This window comes from Mobula birostris, chromosome 15, assembly GCF_030028105.1.
Source record: "Mobula birostris isolate sMobBir1 chromosome 15, sMobBir1.hap1, whole genome shotgun sequence".
Taxonomy (NCBI): domain Eukaryota; kingdom Metazoa; phylum Chordata; class Chondrichthyes; order Myliobatiformes; family Myliobatidae; genus Mobula; species Mobula birostris.
Genome location: NC_092384.1, coordinates 21,790,520 through 21,808,619, shown reverse-complemented (window position 1 = coordinate 21,808,619; position 18,100 = coordinate 21,790,520). Strand labels below are relative to the sequence as shown.

General features: G+C 39.6%; 1 protein-coding gene and 1 long non-coding RNA gene across 2 annotated transcripts in view; one reads left to right on the top strand and one right to left on the bottom strand.

Annotated features, from left to right (window-relative positions):
* Positions 1 to 13,876, top strand: part of fa2h (fatty acid 2-hydroxylase) — a 109,445-nt gene extending 95,569 nt beyond the window's left edge. The window contains exons 6-7 of the mRNA XM_072279432.1: positions 6,178 to 6,430; positions 11,397 to 13,876. Coding sequence (XP_072135533.1) covers positions 6,178 to 6,430; positions 11,397 to 11,476 — 333 coding nt within the window. The 3' untranslated portion in view covers positions 11,477 to 13,876. The remainder of the gene's footprint in view (positions 1 to 6,177; positions 6,431 to 11,396) is intronic.
* The window catches only part of LOC140210461 (uncharacterized), an 89,403-nt gene continuing 79,445 nt past the window's right edge, over positions 8,143 to 18,100 (bottom strand). Inside the window, exon 3 of the long non-coding RNA XR_011889239.1 lies at positions 8,143 to 8,739. This is a non-coding gene — a long non-coding RNA (uncharacterized lncRNA). The remainder of the gene's footprint in view (positions 8,740 to 18,100) is intronic.

Below are 18,100 nucleotides of genomic sequence, written 5' to 3'. Positions count from 1 at the left end.
TGTTCAACATTCAGTAGGTTTCAATGAGATCCCCACACATTCTTCTAAATTCCAGTCAGTACAGGCCCAAAGCTGCCAAAGGCTTCTCATGTGTTAACCCCTTCATTCCCATAATCATCCTTGTGAACCACCTCTGGACACTCTCTAAAGACGATACATCCTTTGAGATAAGGGCCCAAAACTATTGACAATACTTCAGGTGTGGCCTGACTAGTGTCTTGTAAAGCTTCAGCATTTTCTCTTTGTTTTTATATTTTATTCCTCTTGAAATAAATGCCAACATTGCATTTGCTTTCTTTACCACAGACTCAACCTGTGAATTAACCTTCTGGCGACTTGCACAAGGAGTCATAAGTTCCTTTGCACCTTGAACTTTCTCCCCATTCAGATAATAGTCCGGACTATTGTTCCTTTTACGAAAATGCATTATCATTCATTCCCCAACACTGTATTCCATCTGCCACATTTTTGCCCAGTTTTCCAATTTGTCTAAATCCTGCTGCAATCGCATTGCCTCCTCAACACTACCTACTGCTCCACTTATTTTCATATCATCTGCAAATGTTGCCACAGGACCATCAATTCCACTATCTAAATCATTGACAAACAACGTGAAAAGTAGCAGTCCCAATACTGACCCCTGAGAAACATCACAAATCACTGGCAGCCAACCAGAAAAGACCCCCTTTATTCCCACTCACTGACTCCTGCCTGTCAGCCATTTCTCTATCCATGCCAGTATATTTCCTGGAACACCATAGGATCTTACCTTGTTAAGCAGCCCCATGTGAGGCGCCTTATCAAATGCCTTCTGAAAATCTAAGTAAATGACATCCACTGCCTCTCCTTTGTCCACCCTGCTTGGTACTTCGAAGGTTCCAATAGATTTGTCATGCAAGATTTCCCTTTACAGAAACCATGCTGACTTTGACTGACTTCCATTAGTCTCCAGGTACCCTGAAACTTCATCCTTAATAATGGACTTCAACACTTTCCCAACTACTGAGGTTAGGCTAACTGGCCTAATGTCTTCCATCCTTCTTAAAGAGCAGGGTGACATTTGCATTTTCCAGTCCTCCGGGACTATGCCAGAATCAAGTGATTCTTGACAGATCATGACTAATGCATCCGTTATCTCTTCAGCAACCTCTTTCAGGACTGTGGGATGTAGTCCATCTGGTCTAGGTGACTTATCCACCTTAAGATCTTTGAGCTTGCCTATCACTTTCTCCCTTTGTAATCGCAATGGCATTTATGCTCCTTGGCAGTAACAGACCTCTGGCACACTGCTGGTGTGTTCCACAGTAAAGACTGAAGCAAAGTACCCATTAAGTTCACCTGCCATACCTTTACCCCACCGCCCCCCCACCCCATTAGTACCTCACCAGCATTCCAGTGATCCCATATAAACTCCCACCTCCCTTTTACTCTTTATATAACTGGAAAAACTTTTATTATCCTGCATTATATTATCAGCTAGTCTGCCCTCATATTTCATCTTTTCCCTTATAGCTTTTTTAGTTGCCTTTTGTTGGTTTTTAAAAACTTCCCAATCATCCAACTTCCCACTCACTTTTGCTACATTATGTCCTTCCCTTCGCTTTTCTGCAGTCCTTTTCTTTTTCCAATATTTTATTAATTTCTACATAGAAGAATACAGAGTCTAAGAAAATACATTATAAAACAAAAGGAAAAATATAATAATACCAGATACATTATACTGAATCACATTAACAAACTCCTTACCCTATATTCATATGGGTTAGATTTATTCGTATGTTAGAATATGAACAATTTTATATAAAAAAAAGCTATACCCAATACCAAAGTCAAAGCTGTTTGGTAAAGGAAAAAAAGGGGAAAAAAAAGCCTTATCAGATAATGAAATATGCTGTTAACCAGCTTCTGTACTTTTTAACGGGAAATCAAAGATTATGAAAATAATTTTAAAACGGTCCCCACAAATTTTGAAAATCTTGGTTAGATTCAGAAATTGAACAGCGAATCCCTTCTAAATTTAGGCGTACCATGACATCCTGTAACCACTGAGCACGATTAGGCGGATCAGCATCCTTCCATTTAAGCAAGATCGCCCTTCTAGCAGTAAGAGAGATAAAAGCTGGAATGTGCAAATCAGATGTCTTCAAAATGATATCTTTCCTTCCAACGATACCAAATAGGGCCGTCAAAGGATTAGGCTTAAAACTTACTTTAAAGAGTACAGAAAAAGTTTGGAATACTTCCTTCCAATATTTTTCTAGACTTGGGCATGTCCAGAACATATGAACAAATGAAGCTTCTCCATTGTTACTCCTATCACAGTAGGGAGATATATCCTTATAAAAACGAGATAACTTATCCTTGGTCATATAAGCCCTATGGACCACTTTAAATTCTAGAAGGGATTATGCAGTCCTTAACTACTTGTGTCAGCTACGGTTGCCTACCCCTGCCATTTGAGAACTTCTTCCTCTGTGGGATATATCTATCCTGCACCCTGTGAACTATTCCTAGAAACTTAAACCATCTCTGTTCTACCTTCATCCCCACCCGTATCCCTCTCCAATCCACCTGGGCAAGCTCCTCTCTTGTGCCTCTGCAATTCATTTTATTCTATTGTGATGCTCATACGCGTGACTTGTGCTTCTCCCTCTCAAACTGCAGTATGAATTCAATCATATTATGATCACTGTCTCCTAATGGTTCCTTTACATTAAGCTCCCTAATAAGATATGGGTTATTACACAACACCCAATCTAAGATAGCCTTTCCCTGAGTAAGCTCAAGCACAAGCTGCTCTAAAAAGTCATCTAAATAGCATTCAACAAATTCTCCCTCTTACAATCTGTCACCAACCTGATTTTCCCAATCCCCTTGCATATTGAAGACCCCATTACAATTGCAACATTACGCTTATGACATGCTCTTTCCCAGCTCCCTTTGCATCTCAACCCCACATCTTGGCTGCTATTTGGAGGCTTCTAGAAAATTTCCATTCCTCTAAATGTTTGTCTAAATGAAGAGATGGGATGCATTTCAAGAGAGCACCCCTGCTTGCATGTTCTACTTCTGAGATGTTTCATCTTGTGCAACAGCAAAGCCTGTTGAATTATATGTAACATAATTTGTGATATAGCTTTTGTGCAAGTGTTCTGCATATTTTTGTTGTATCTTTAAAAACTAATATAAGTGATCATTATATTTTGATCAGTTTTTTGATTGGAGTGGATTTTATATTTGATGTTACAAGTAACTGCTTCTAAGGATTGTTCTTGCACTTCTGGACTTTATTCAAAAATTGATCAGCTCCACCCCACTACCATGTATCTCCAATGCGCAGAATTTTAAGAATTCTGCTCTAACCAAATTATTTCCTCATTTTTGCCTATCATCCTCTCTTTTGTTATTTATTCTGTGTTCCCCTAAGGATGTAAAAATGCAGTTGGGAAGGAGAAGAGTGTAAGAGAAGGTGGCTTGGAGATTTATTGTCAATCATGCAGTAGACTTCATTCCATTAACTTGAGTAGTTGCAGGAGTGTCCTCTGTTGCTATTCTCATATTTGGCTCCATCATAGAACATTATTTTGGGAGTAGGAGTTGTATATCTGTTCTGTCATTTGCTTAGCCTGCAATTAATTCTATACTTAAGACAACTTTTGAGACTGAGGTATGTGGTTTATTGTTCTGTAGTATAAAATTTTGCCCCAGAAAAATTGACTTTTTTTTTTCCCCTCATTAGTAGCAATTTTTTTTAAGATGCTAAAGAGGGGTTTTAATTTGTCCCCCCTCCCCTTTTTGAGCATTAGCCTGCTAATATATTTGCTGTTTGCACTGGGTAAAGATGTGATTTTGGATCTGTTAATGGCATTCTGATTTTTGTTAGAGGGAGAAGCTTGGTGGGCACTTGCTCTGTTGCCTAATTTTGTAACAGGCAAAAGTTAAAATTGCCTTTGAGGAATATTGCTACTTTGAGTTAAAATGGTGATCTCTGAGAGGCTCTAAAGCTAGGGTTCCATGGACCCTTACCATTAACTGAGAAATCTGTGGACCCCAGGTTGGAAACCCCTCCTCTAAACAAAGTTGTACTAGCTGCCTGGGTTTCAGTATCGTGTATGCTCTGCAGCGTCATGATTAATGGGATCTTCTGAAACTAATTTTGCGGTACAGAAGGATTTGCAGGTCCGTGTGCATGAAACAGGCTGGCATGCAAGTAATTTGGAAGGTTAATGTAAATGCGAGGGGTGTGAAGTATGGAAGTGGAGATTTTGGTGCAACGGTGCAGGATGCTGGTGAAATTGCACCTGGAGCACTGCAAACAGTTTTAATTTCCGTGTTAAAGGACAGAATACTTGACTTGGAGCCAATGAAGATGAGGGTCACCCAATTTATTCGTGGTTGAGGCGGCTGATTTATGAAAAGAGTTGGATGTGTGCTTGAGGGTTAGAAGAGTAAGACAATCTAAATAAAATGTAATGTCATGAGGAAGATTGACAGCATGGATGTGAAGAAGATGTTGTTCCTTATGGGAGTATTTGGATCTAGGAACTTACAATTTCAGAATAAATTAATACTGAGGTGAGGAGGGCAATTGTATTTTCAGTCCATTTCATCCAGTGTGAAGTTTGATTTTTTAGTACATGGAATCCAAGCATCACCAGCTTGAATATGAACATGGAATAGGTTAGGCCAATTGACAATGCTGCACAGTCTACTGTTCATGATCATGCCGATCCAATCTTGGTCTTACTGCTTATCCATTCTCCCCCATACTGTTCAACTCCCTCCCTGCCATCAATAGATTCGTTCCACCTCTCTATCTGTGGGAGGTAGAGAATTCTATTCATGATCATGACCATCCAATCTTGGACTGGCTACTCTCCCATTCTGTTCACCTCCTTCCCTGCCATCAACAGATTCATTCCACCTCTGTACCTGTGAGATGTAGAGAATTCTATCGAGTTGCAATTGTCTCCACACCACAGTCTCTTTGAAATTTCACCATGATTCATAACATGGATATGTACTTTTTGTTATTAAAGTTAGTTACCAGTTGGTTTGGTAGATTTGGGAAATTCTGAAACAGAATTGTTCTTCCATGTACACCAGAATTATGAGAACTCAGTTTAAATTGGACAAGGTTGTGCAGCATCATACCTTGCAGAATCTCCTTGCTTTCTTTTGTCTGCCCATGATCATGAATCATTCATGGTAAATATCATCCAATCAGAATTAAATAACAGTTTCCCTGACACCCAACGGATAGATCATTTTGTAATAAAGCAAAAGATTTACCATACTTCCTCAGATTTTGGCACAGTATTTCATCCGGAATACTTACAAATCGCACATTATAAGGACTTTTTAACAGAAGCTGTATTACAGTTGTCTGTACGTTAACTGGAAACTGAGCAGAGTATAAGCAAGTGAGACTGCTATTCCTATGTGATTCACAAAACACAATTTTAGCTTTTTTTTGTCAATCCATGCTAAACTCTGAAAGGGAAATTAGGTTTCAAAGCATAGCTGAATCTTACCTGAATGTTGACTGAGAAAACAGAAGGCAGCATTAGTGTGAAATGATGTGGCTATTTGTTTTTTTTTCTCAAATAAATTCAATGTGCTGATGTCTGCTTCTTGTGATGGTTGATTAAAATTTGAGCAGTATTGACCACGTAATGTACAATGCACCAACGAGACGACTTGGACAGCCAGGCACCGATTCAGACATACCCAAGCTCAGATACATCAGCTTAGCATTAAAATCACCATTTTATCATTTTTTGCATAAAGAAATGGACAAGGGTTGTAAAATCTCTTTCATATTTACACTTTTTGGTTGTAAATTGTTATTTTGTAAGCTTTGCTCATGCTCGCTGCAGTTCTCTCCTTATGCAATATCAAGTAAATAACAATTGTATTTTGAATTTTAGCAAGTAATAAATAAAAGATATTAGCTTCAAAAGAAAGCAATATATCAGAATTTCACTCCCTGTCCAAAGGTGTAAAATTTGAATACATTGCTTGTTTTTGAAGCTGAATACTGACTTTGCAGTGTAGTTCCGTTGCTGTTGGCTATGCACAAATTGGCGCTGTTGCATGTTTGTAGGAAAATGCGTTCCGTGACCTTTGCGCGTTTGAGCATGGAGTACTTACATGTGTCCTCTCTCTTCTCTGTAGTCTCCATTCGATGGTTCCCGATTGGTCTTTCCTCCTGTTCCAGCATCGCTTGTTGTGGGCTTATTCTTTGCTGCTTTTCACCTGCTTGCTCCGGGAGCAGTAGGCAATTCCATCTTTGTTGGAGGTCTCGGTGGATATGTCGTTTATGATATGATACATTATTATCTGCATTATGGATGTCCAAAGAAGGGCAGCTACCTCTACGAACTTAAAGCATACCATGTAAAACATCATTTTGAACATCAAAAATTAGGTGATTTGTTTTATATATTTCATTTAAGACTAAAAGATTCTAGACCTTGCAAATTACTGCTTTTCCTTCATGTTTTAGGTGGAATTCAGTAACTTTAAAACCATAAGATTAATTTACAATCTTTCCCTAGTTTGTTGGGTAAACTACTAAACACAGCACCACTTGTTTGTGAGGAACCAGTGCTGATGAGACATTGGCATGTATGGCTGTATTTTGTTTAGCCATCAAACAAAAGTCTTTCACACATTGAAGAGGGAATTGAAGGTCTCAGTGTGTTCTTTCATTTCCCCCTGCCACCCCGCCACCTGTTCCTCTGTTTCTACTCTAGCTTCAGCCTACGTACACTGCCAAAACTAATTAATTCTCCAGGTCTGAAGCAGTGAATGGAATGGCCCTCCCTCTGGAGAATACCAGAAAACAGAATTTTGGAACCTGCATCCATACCTATTATCAGCAATCAGTTTGGCATGTCAGACTGCAACGTTGCTGTATTATTCTGATAGTTTGCCTTAATTCCAATTTTGGATGATCCCATATTCAACTAGTTTGGAGAAACTTGCACGCAAGAATGTCCCTTTAGAACAGATGAATATTTTTAGCCAGAGGGTGGTGCATCTGTGGAACTCGTTGCCACAGGAGTCCATATCCTCGGGTATACTTAAAGCAGAGATTGGTAGGTTCTTGATTAACCAGGGTGTTAAAGGTTATGTGGGGAAGGCAGGAGGAAGGGGTTTAGAGGGATAATAAAACAGCCATGATGAGCAGACTAGATGGGCTGACTGGCCTAATTCCACTCAGTCTTAAGGTAAGTCATTATGATTTTAAAGCAAGCCTCCCTTTGCTGAACAGGGTTTAATATATCTTGTACTGTTAATCCATACTCTGATGAGATACGTAGATTTTTTTTGGTTTGTTATGTATTACTTCAGGGGGAAAAACCTATTTTGGATGATCTTTTTGAGTAGATATTTCACAAGTTGATTTTCCCTGTGAAGTTGTCTTTGACCTGCACTCTTTTGCAGAGTACTTGATTTTCTATGTAATGGTGATGATTATAACTCGTCTAAAAGAGCACATTACTGCTGTCTGAAAAGAAGTCTCCCCTTTGAATCCTTATTGAAATATGGTGGATTGCAGTTAATTGGGTCATCGGTTAATCAGGGGCAGTCACTTAATTGGGACAACTCTTAACAAAAACTAATCGAGAAAACAGCCGGGGTTCTCTTCACTTATTTGGGACACTGTGCCACTTAATTGGGACAGGAGACTGTTTCCCGACAGTTTCTAACTAATGTCAGTCATGTGCACTAGACTGACACTACACCGCACTTAGAACAAACAGTTTTAAAATAGCGTCAGTTGCATGTGCTTATGTTCAAAAGCCAGCGCTCTTTTTGTCACTGAGAGTTGGCAGTAAGACAATTCAGAACTGTTTTGCTCACTGCAGTTTCAAGCATTCAGACTTGGAGGTGCCAGAAAATGTCTGGGTGTAAAAATGAATCAATTTCACTATTTCAGCAAGTTAGGAACTATGAAGAATTTGAAGTTATCAGCGGTCATCCTGAATGTTACCATGAAAGTGAAGAGTTGGAGGATGCATTTATTGAAGGCAATCCATTATCTGCACTAGATGTCTGCACTGATTTAGTTCACTTACAGTCAATCAAAAGAATGCGGTAACATAGGGTGATATGCTGGATGAATTCCTCCAATAACTGCTAGGAACTAATACAGTTTTGTAATGTTGGTAGTGTTCTAATATGTTCTCTGTTTCATTTAAATACGTAATTTGTTACTCATTTGAAATTTGTCTTTTTTATTCATTTTTAACTACTTCCATGAAACTTCGACTAATTAGGGTGGCTGCTTAATTGGGCCAAAATGCACTGGTGTTGCTTGATGTGTCTCAATTAACTGGAATCCACTGTACAAAGGAAAACGATGTCTGCCAGGAGACTGTACTGCTGCTGCAACAAAATTTACATGCAGATCTGATTCTGACAGTTTTCTATATAATACTTGGAACATTGTTGTATCTCCAATAGGATTTGTCACTCTTCAACCAATCTTAACATTTTTAAAAGGAGTAATTTTCCTCTGTCTTCTCCAAATTAAGCATCCAACTGATTTTCATAAAATTTTCTTCCATTATTCTCTTTACATCTAGCCTGAAAAGCTCTCTTTGCTGTGTCAAGGTGACAGACCTTATCTCCTGTACTTCCATAAAATGCCCTCAGTTGACCATTTTCCCCACAGCCTATTTTCTGGCTGGAGATTCCTCTAGTCTTCTGGACTTCAGAGCTTGAATACTGAAACAAAAACAGAAAGTGCTATGTATACTCAGCAGGTCAGTCTGAATCTGTGGGAGGACAAACAGATAATCTTTCAAATTGGAGACAAAAAGAAGCTTGTTAAACTGCAGGGGTTGGGGAGGGGTGGTGATGTGAAACAATTAATACTGAGTGACCAAGCGGATAAAGGTTACCTAGTCATTGAGTGAATGGGAGCAGTGAGAGGGTGAGGATATCAGCAGAAGAACCCAGGAAGAAGAGTGTGGGCGTTGAGTCAGGCTGGGCAAGTCCTCCACTCGAGGGGGAATAAAATACAAGCTGAGCCGGTGTCACAGAATGATGGCTGATGCCGTCTGAAAAATTAGATTGAGAACGCACAGTCCTCTTTTATTGTCATTTAGCAATGCATGCATTAAGAAGTGATACAATGTTCCTCCAGAATGATATCACAGAAACACAAGACAAACCAAGACTGAAAAACTGACAAAAACCACATAATTATAACATATAGTTACAACAGTGCAAAGCAACATCGTAATTTGATGAAGAACAGACCATGGGCAGGGTAAAAAAAAAAAAATCTTAGTCTCTAGAAAGTCCCATCATCTCACGCAGATGGTAGAAGGAAGGAAAAAAGCTCTCCCTACCATGAGCTTCCAGCGCTGCAAACTTGCCGATGCAGCATCCTGGAAGCACCCGACCACAGCCGACTCTTGAGTCAGTCTGAAAACTTCAAACCTCCGACCAGCCCTCCGACACCAAGCACCATCTCTGCCGAGCGCTTTGACCCCGGCAACAGGCAATAGGCAAAGCCGAGGATTTGGGGCCTTCCCCTCTGGAGATTCTCGATCGCACAGTAGCAGTGGCAGCGAAGCAGGCATTTCAGAAGTTTCTCCAGATGTTCCTCCATGCTTCTCATGTCCGTCTCCATCAAATCAGGATTGTGCACGGCCCCTGCTTAACAAATACGATATCATTTTGGAGCGGCCGTGCGCGCTGCGTCGCGCCGCCATTTCCTCCTTCCCTCCCAAATGATATGAAGTTGCAGAGTTCACTATTCAACCCAGAAGGCTGCACAGTGCTGAGATGGAAAATGAGGCGTGATTCCACACGTTTGCGTTTGGGCCTCACTGACAGTCCAGAAGGACATAAACCAATTTGGTCGCACTAGGAATCTGATGAGGAATTTAAAAGTGGCCATGTGGTTGAAAAGTGGGTGTTAGCCAAATAATTCCCAGTTTTACCCTACCAGAGACATCTCCTGCTCCACACTTCCTGCAGCTTCACAAAAAGTGAGCAACATTCAACTCTGTACCCCCGATGTCAATGACTAAACAAAGTCTCCATTTTGGTTCTGGCAGATGATGTTCCACCTGAAACATCAACTCTATTTCTCTTCCCACAGATGCCACCTGATTTCCTGAGTATTTTCACCATTTTCTGTTTTGGTTTTAGGTTTCTAGCATCTACTGTTTTTTTATTTTCAGGGCTTGTTTCTCTTCAAATGTTTGATTGAAGGCCTGTTTTACTTTGCTTAGTCATTGACATCGGGGGTATAGAATTGAATGTTGTTCACTTTTTGCTTCAAAGTGAATCCAGGTCTGTTCTTGAATTCAAACAATGATCATCAGACAGGATTACCCAGAAATGAGTGAATAAGAACTGCTCTGTGCAGACTATCCCAACACTGCCATGGGCAGCTTTGAACCCAGAGTCAAATTCAATGATTTCCTCAAGCACATTGAAAATTCCAAGAAAGTTATCACTGCAAGCAGCCATTCTTCCTAAGTTATTATTTCTAAATCTGATATTAATGAAATAATTTCAGTCCCTTCTGGCAATGTTATAAATGTTGAGGGGTTTTCATGCAGCTGCTGGTCTGTGTGATGAGGGATGTGTTGACATGATTTCCCACGCTCATGTCTGACGTGAGCATTGTGGAATAACTACTGTCTTAAGTTTAAAATGTGAGCTGGGGCCAGGGGGACTCTGCACCAGATGCTAAAGCTATTATAACAGCAAAAGTTCCAGTAAACCTGGAGTAGATATTTGGATAGGGTCCTTTAGGTATGATTTTCTGCATCTGTTACCCTGTTTGTTCCCTCATGCTGCTGACGTATTCTGATGCAGCAGGACAGGCAGCATCTGTGGAGAGGGAAAAAAACAGTCGACATTTTCGGTCTTTGTCCAGAACATCAACTGTTTATTCCTCTCCATAGATGCTGCCTGACCTGCTGAGTTTCTCCAGCATTTTGTGTGTGTGTGTGTGTGTTACTCTGGATTTCAAACAGCTGCAGAATCTTTTGTGTTTAAGATACTCTGACAAGTGTTTGAGAGATTCTGAGGGCTGACTGATTTCTACTGTACCCAGTAGTCATTCTCTGTTTGAATTTGAGCAATAAATGTTGGATTTGTCAGGCAGGGGTAGATGAAGATCACTGGCCCTCACTCAAAGGTGTAAATACTCTGGTTTAGTGTACAAAGATGGGGAGTATTTCCAACTGAATTGACCAAATATTAATTGGGGAACAAATCAACCATCAATATTAATAAACCAGGAAATTAGTCTCAAAGCTTGCATTCCATGAAACTTGATGTCATTCTTCATGAGCTAATTGGAAATTTCTCAAGTGTGCTGCAGCATCTAATCTGTCCATTTATCCTTTCCCATTTAGGATTTGGAATTACTAGTAGGATGTGGGACTACCCATTTAAAACTGTAATTCCTGAAGAAAACTTTGAGAAGAGTCACTGATATCTACAATGAACCTTCAGATCCACACAATTAATGCCTCGTCAATCAGCCAGCCTCTCGAGAATCTCTATCCAATACATTCCTACAAATGGCCAGAACCTAGTCTTCAGCTGCATGTAGGAGTCCTCTGCATCTGGAAAAGGCTACAAGCTTCAATGCTTACTGATTTGTCCAAATATTATGTCCCTTCTTTTCTTACAAAAGTGCCTGATCTCAGAGAGCTGTATTGCCTGTTGATCAATATTTATTAATTAATTGTTAAATATATTTTTGGACATTGATATCAATAAATCTTGTCGAAGCATTTGTGTATTGTAGGAAGTATTAACACTAATGTTTAGGCTTTGAATTTTTAGCTGTCTTGGGTTAGTAAGCATTTTGAAAAAGGGAAAAAAAATCTATCTGCACAAATTAATTATCATGTTTTACTTAGTGTTAATTCCCATGTTTGTGGATTTGAGGAACAGTGAAACCCGCATTCCAAAGTTATAACTGGTTTAATTGCCTAATTTCTGTAAAAGTACCTATGGTCTTCTCACTTGAAAGTCTGACTGGGTTTTCAGCTATGTTGTTCTTTTGCCAGTGGTGTAGATTCCCCATTGTTTTTTCTCTTCTGTAAACTCATTGCTGAAGGTTTTCTGGTAGTTTTCATTCAAGTTACTGAACAGATCCCTACATCACCTGGAAGACAGTTGGCAAATACTGTGCATTTATTTCTCTTTAAATATCAGGCCCCTGTGGCGCTCTGACTAGCTGCTTTATATTCGCCAGTATTTAATAAAAGCTTAGGCTGTAAAGAACTTGCCCCATGTCCACTTTTTTGCATTGAATTAGTTCTGTGTTTTCCCCTTTGCAAGGGGAATTGCCTTGTCTACAGGTAAGAGGTTTATTTTGCACTAACATAAAATTGATGGGTTTACATCAGTGGGTCCACAGACAGCATATACAGTTGGAAATTCAACTGGAAGGTGCTGCAATGCAAGTTAGTGGGAAGATGTTTCAATTAAGAATCGGCTTATAGGTGCCGAAGACATTAAGTCTGTTGCTATATTGCTTAAGAGAGATTTGGTATCTTAGTGGTTTTGTTTGTATAGCCCAATCCCCAGAAAGTTCTTTACTTTGAATTCCTGTTATCACTAGGGTCTCGTATGTTTTGGACTCTGATAGTATAGTAAAAGAAATTGTAACCCTGGATAGACGAGTTCCAGTACTTGATATGTACGCTGGCTTAACTATGCAGATGAAGAAATTAACTTTCTACTGTTTTATTGCAAAATATTGACTCATTGTGAATGCTGAAGAGAATCTATATAAAGGAGAAATGTAATTGTAAATAAAGGTCAGTATATTTTGAAAGTAGTCTTTTGTGCAAATTCTCTTCCCAAGCAATATATTTGTAATTTCTCATGTTAGAGCATTCGAATCAGGTTGTGGTTCTCTCATCAAATTCTAGAATCAAACGACATTACTGTTTCAAGCTTCCCTAGCTGGTGAATCAGCACGATTGGTCAGTCAGTCACTAGAACCACTGAGTGATGCCTGTTGATCAAAATGCAGTAGGAGATTTCAGTCCAGGGATTTGAATGTATGGCATTATTTTTATACTCTGCTGAATCATCAGTTTATCTTGCATATTTTTGTGCAGTGATTTTTTTTTAAGTTTATAAGTTAAAGTCATGTTGATTCTTAGAATCAGTGGTATGATTTTAAAGTTTTTCTTCCGAACTTGAACCAGACCCCAGATATATCAGTTGATATCCTTTACAAAGGAGTTGTTAGTTTTGGTGGCCCAATGTCTGTTAATGGTTTCCTGGACTTGTGCTATGGTTATGAAACACTAAATGAAGGAAAAATTGAACTTGGCCGTTTAAACCAGACTGTCTGTTTTATCCATCTCTTCTCAATGCTGAACTTGGGAATAATATTCCTTATGTACAGTACCGTATAACATGTAATCTTAAACCTCAGTCTGACTGGGCATTAATGAAATGTTTACTAAGCCTGTTATTTTGAGAAAATTTGATCTTTTATTGACAAGCAATTATGAACTCAGTAACTGAGGGATATTGTAATATTGTCTTTCTCAAATGCAACTACTGGGGTCCTGTGAAACTACAGTTTACTTTGCAGAGTGGAATGTGCCCCTTGTACAGCATTGCCCAGGCAGTAGAATCTCATGTAGTGTTAATAAATTTATATCTGCTGCACTGTATCAACTTGCTTTTGATTGACTAATTGTTAATACATTTCTAGTTTATATAATGAGCCAAGTTGAGATCTATAAAGAATTTTGTTCCAGAATGCGAACTTGTAACGGTAAAATTAATGTTTGATCTACCAAGCACTTTTTAAGTTGTCAAATTGCAATTTATTTCTATTTAATAAAACTTGCTTTTTCAAATTATAGTGATAACTGGAAGTTGTGGTCTGTGGCTGTCAATTTTGTTGAGATACTATTCCACTTAGGAGAATTGGTCACAATAATTCTGTGCTATTCTTAAAATGAATATTGAATGTTTGCCTATTTGTTGTAGCAAGCTAGTGGAAAGGATGAGAAGGTTTGGTGAAAGTTGTGTTAAAAATTGAATTTGCCTTGTATGGAAAGCTATAGGTATTATAGCATGTTCTAGAAAGCTTTATGTCACAACCCAGTAGGAATTAGTGTCATTCTTGTGATGCCATGTGTAGAACAACCTCAAAGTTTAAGGTTTTTCCTTGTTGGGTATCCTGCTGAAGAACTGCAGAGTGCAGTAAATTGGAGCTGAAGGAGAGTCATTTCACTGATGAGTGAAATCTGTGCTCCAGAATACACGTTGCTTAAAGCTCCATCAATCTAGTTACAGATTAGGATGAGATTAGTTTCAATTGATATGAAACTGGTTTGGTTTCACTTTTGAACTATATCCCATTTGCTTCCTGCACTCCTACTCAGATACGTCCAGTATTTTCCAGTCTTTCCCTTAACTTACATAAACTTGTAGATATAGCATGTTAAGATTTTTCTTTATGTCCCAATGAGAGAGTGTACGATACAGGATCTGCTATTGGGGAATGGGACTGGGCAGGTGACAGAATTTTGTGTAGGGGAACACTTTGCATCTAGTGATCACAATGCCATTAATTTTAAAGTAAATAGGCAAAAAGATAGGCCTCATCGGTGGGTTGGGATTCTAGATTGGAGAAAGACCAATTTTTGATATCAGAATTGATCTGACAAGTGTGAATTGGGGCAGGCTGGTTTTTGGCAAAGGTGTACTTGGTAAGTGGGAGGCCTTCAGAAGTGAAATTTTGAGAGTACAAAGCTTGTATGTGTCTGTCAGAATAAAAGGTAAAGATAATGAGTGTAGTCATAGTCATACTTTATTGATCCCGAGGGAAATTGGTTTTCATTACAGTTGCACCATAAATAATTAAATAGTAGTAAAACCATAAATAATTAAATAGTAATATGTAAATTATGCCAGGAAATAAGTCCAGGACCAGCCTATTGGCTCAGGGTGTCTGACCCTCCCAAGGGAGGAGTTGTAAAGTTTGATGGCCACAGGCAGGAATGACTTCCTATGACGCTCAGTGTTGCATCTCGGAGGAATGAGTCTCTGGCTGAACATACTCCTGTGCCCACCCAGTACATTATGTAGTGGATGGGAGACATTGTCCAAGATGGCATGCAACTTGGACAGCATCCTCTTTTCAGACACCACCGTGAGAGAGTCTAGTTCCATCCCCACAACATCACTGGCCTTACGAATGAGTTTGCTGATTCTGTTGGTGTCTGCTACCCTCAGCCTGCTGCCCCAGCACACAACAGCAAACACGATAGCACTGGCCCCCACAGACTTGTAGAGCATCCTCAGCAGGACCTCAGTCTCCTCAGGAAATAGAGGTGGCTCTGACTCTTCTTGTAGACAGCCTCAGTGTTCTTTGACCAGTCCAGTTTATTGTCAGTTTATAGGAACCTAGGTTTTCAAGAGGTACTGAGGCCCTGGTTTAAAAAAAGGTGTTTGCAAGTAGGAACAAATGAGGTGCTTATGGAGTACAAGATACGCAAGAGATCACCTAAGAAGGGAATCAGGAGAGCTAAACAAAGGCACGAAGTTGCTCTGGCAGACAAGGTGAAGGACAATCCTAAGAAATTCTACAGTTAAGAGCAAAAGGATTGCAGGGTAAGAAATGAGTCCACTGGAAGATCAGAATGGTAATTTACATGAGGAGCCAAAACAGGTGGGAGAGATCTTGAATGCATTCTTTGCATCTGTATTTACTCAGAAGACTGATACAGAGTCTATAGAAGTGAGGCAAAGCAGCATCAACTTCATGGACCCTGCACAGATTACAGAGGAGGAAGTGTTTGCTATCATGATGCAAATCAGGGTGGATAAATCCCCAGAGTTTTCCCTCAGACCCTGCGGGAGGCAAGTGCAGAAATTACCAGGGTCCTAGCAGAGATATTTAAATCATCCTTAGTGACAGGAGAGGTATCAGAGGATTGGAGGACATCCAATTTTGTTTCACTGTTAAAGGCTGTAAACATAAACTATGAATCACAGGCCAGTGAGTCTGACATCAGTTGTGGGAAAGTTATCAGAAGGTATTCTAAAAGACCAGCTATGTAATGTAAGTATTTGGATAGACATGTCCTCATTAAGGACAATTAGCATAGCTTCATGTGTGGTAGGTCATCTCTAACCAATCTTGGTGTTTTGAGGAAGTTACCAGGAAAGTGGATGATGTCTACATGGACTTAAGGCTTTTGACTAGGACTCTCATTGGGAACAGGTCGTGAAGGTTCAGTCATTCAGCATTCAAGGTGAGGTAGTAAATTGGATTGGACATTGGCCTTGAGGGAGAAGCCAGAGAGTGATAGTAAATGGTTGTCTCTCTGGAGACCTGTGACTAGTGGTGTGCTGTAGGGATCAGTGCTGGGGCCCTTTGTTTGTCATCTTTATCAATGATCTGGATGATAATGTGGTTAACTAGATCAACAAATTTGTGGATGACACCAAGAATGGGTGTGTAGTTGACAGCAAGGAAGGCTATCATAGCTATCGGGGATCTGCATTAGCTGGAAAAATGGCAGATTGAATTTAATGCAGACAAATGCGATGTGTTGCACTTCAGTAGGACCGACTGAGTAGGTCTTGCACAGTAAATGGTAGGGTACTGAGAAGTGTGGTAGAACAAAGAGAGCTGAGAAGCCAGGTCCATATTTCATTGTAAGTGGCATCACAGGTTCATAAAGAAAGCTTTTGGTACAATGGCCTTCATAAGTCAATGTACTGTATTGAATATATGAGATGGAATGTTACATTGAAGTTGTATAAGATGTTGGTGAGGCCTAATTTGGAGTATTGTGTGCAGTTTTGGTCACCTATGTACAGGAAAGATGTAAATAAAGTTGAAAGAGTACAGAGAAAATTTACAAGGATGTTGCCAGGTCTGGAGGACCTGAGTTATAAGGAAAGATTGAATAGGTTAGGACTGTATTCCTTAGTATGTAGAAGATTGAGAGGAAATTTGATAGAGGTATACAAAATTGAGGGTTATAGATGGGGCTTTTTCCACGGAGGTTGGGTGGGACTACAACCAGAGGTTGTGGGCTAAGGGTGAAAAGTTTAAGGGGAACATGAAGAGAAATTTCTTCACTCAGAGGGTCTTGAGAGTGTGGAATGACCTGCTAGCACAAGTGGTGCATGCGAGCTCGACTTCAACATTTAAGCGAAGTTGCATGGATGGTAGGGGTATGGGGCAATGTTCCTGGTGGAGGTCGATGAGTGGAGGCAGTTTATGTTTTCAGTGTGGACTTAATGGGCCGAAGGGCCTGTTTCTGTGCTGTACTTCTCTATGACTAAGAGTAAAGCATTCAAAAGGAACTCAGCAGATCAGGCAGCACCCATGGATTTTTTTTTTGTGTTGCAATATATTTCCAACATATGCAGAATCTCTTGTGCCTTTTTGAATTAGGTATTCTTTTCCCAATTTATAAACAGTAATACTGAATACACTTAAACGGGCAACAGAGAAATGGCTATATTCCACGTCTGGAATCTTCAATAAAACTGATGCTGCCTTGACTCACTGAGTACTTCTAGTATTGTCTGATTTCATTTCAGATTTTCCAATAACTTCAGTTTAATTATTTTAATATCTGGGTATTATTTCCAAGTTCAATATTTACAACCCCCACATTCCGATTTGTTGAAAACAGGAGTGGGCGATTTGAAGTCATTTCTTCATTCATTTCGATCCTGTGTGCTCTGCCATTCAAAAACTGTTCAATGAGAACAGATCCATTGGTGCTTTCCACGACTTCAGCCATTACCTTTGGACAGCACGCTCTTTTACTGTGGTGCAAATTTAGCAGCAGAGGTGGACGTCATTGCCAAAAGAAGTAGTTGCTGTGAATCTAGTGGTTGCAGAATCAAGATTTGCTGGGTTGAGAAGGCTAGGTTAATTCGAGATGCCAGTCTGAAGGGGTTGAGCACTCTGTGCCAAACCATTTAAAAAAAAAAATTCACAACCATACTGTGCATAAATCTAGTTGGATGCTTTAGCCTGAGAAATCCAGGGAAAGTTAAATTGAAAGTCCATGCTTTTAAATTAAAGTATTAGTTTTTGTTTGATTTG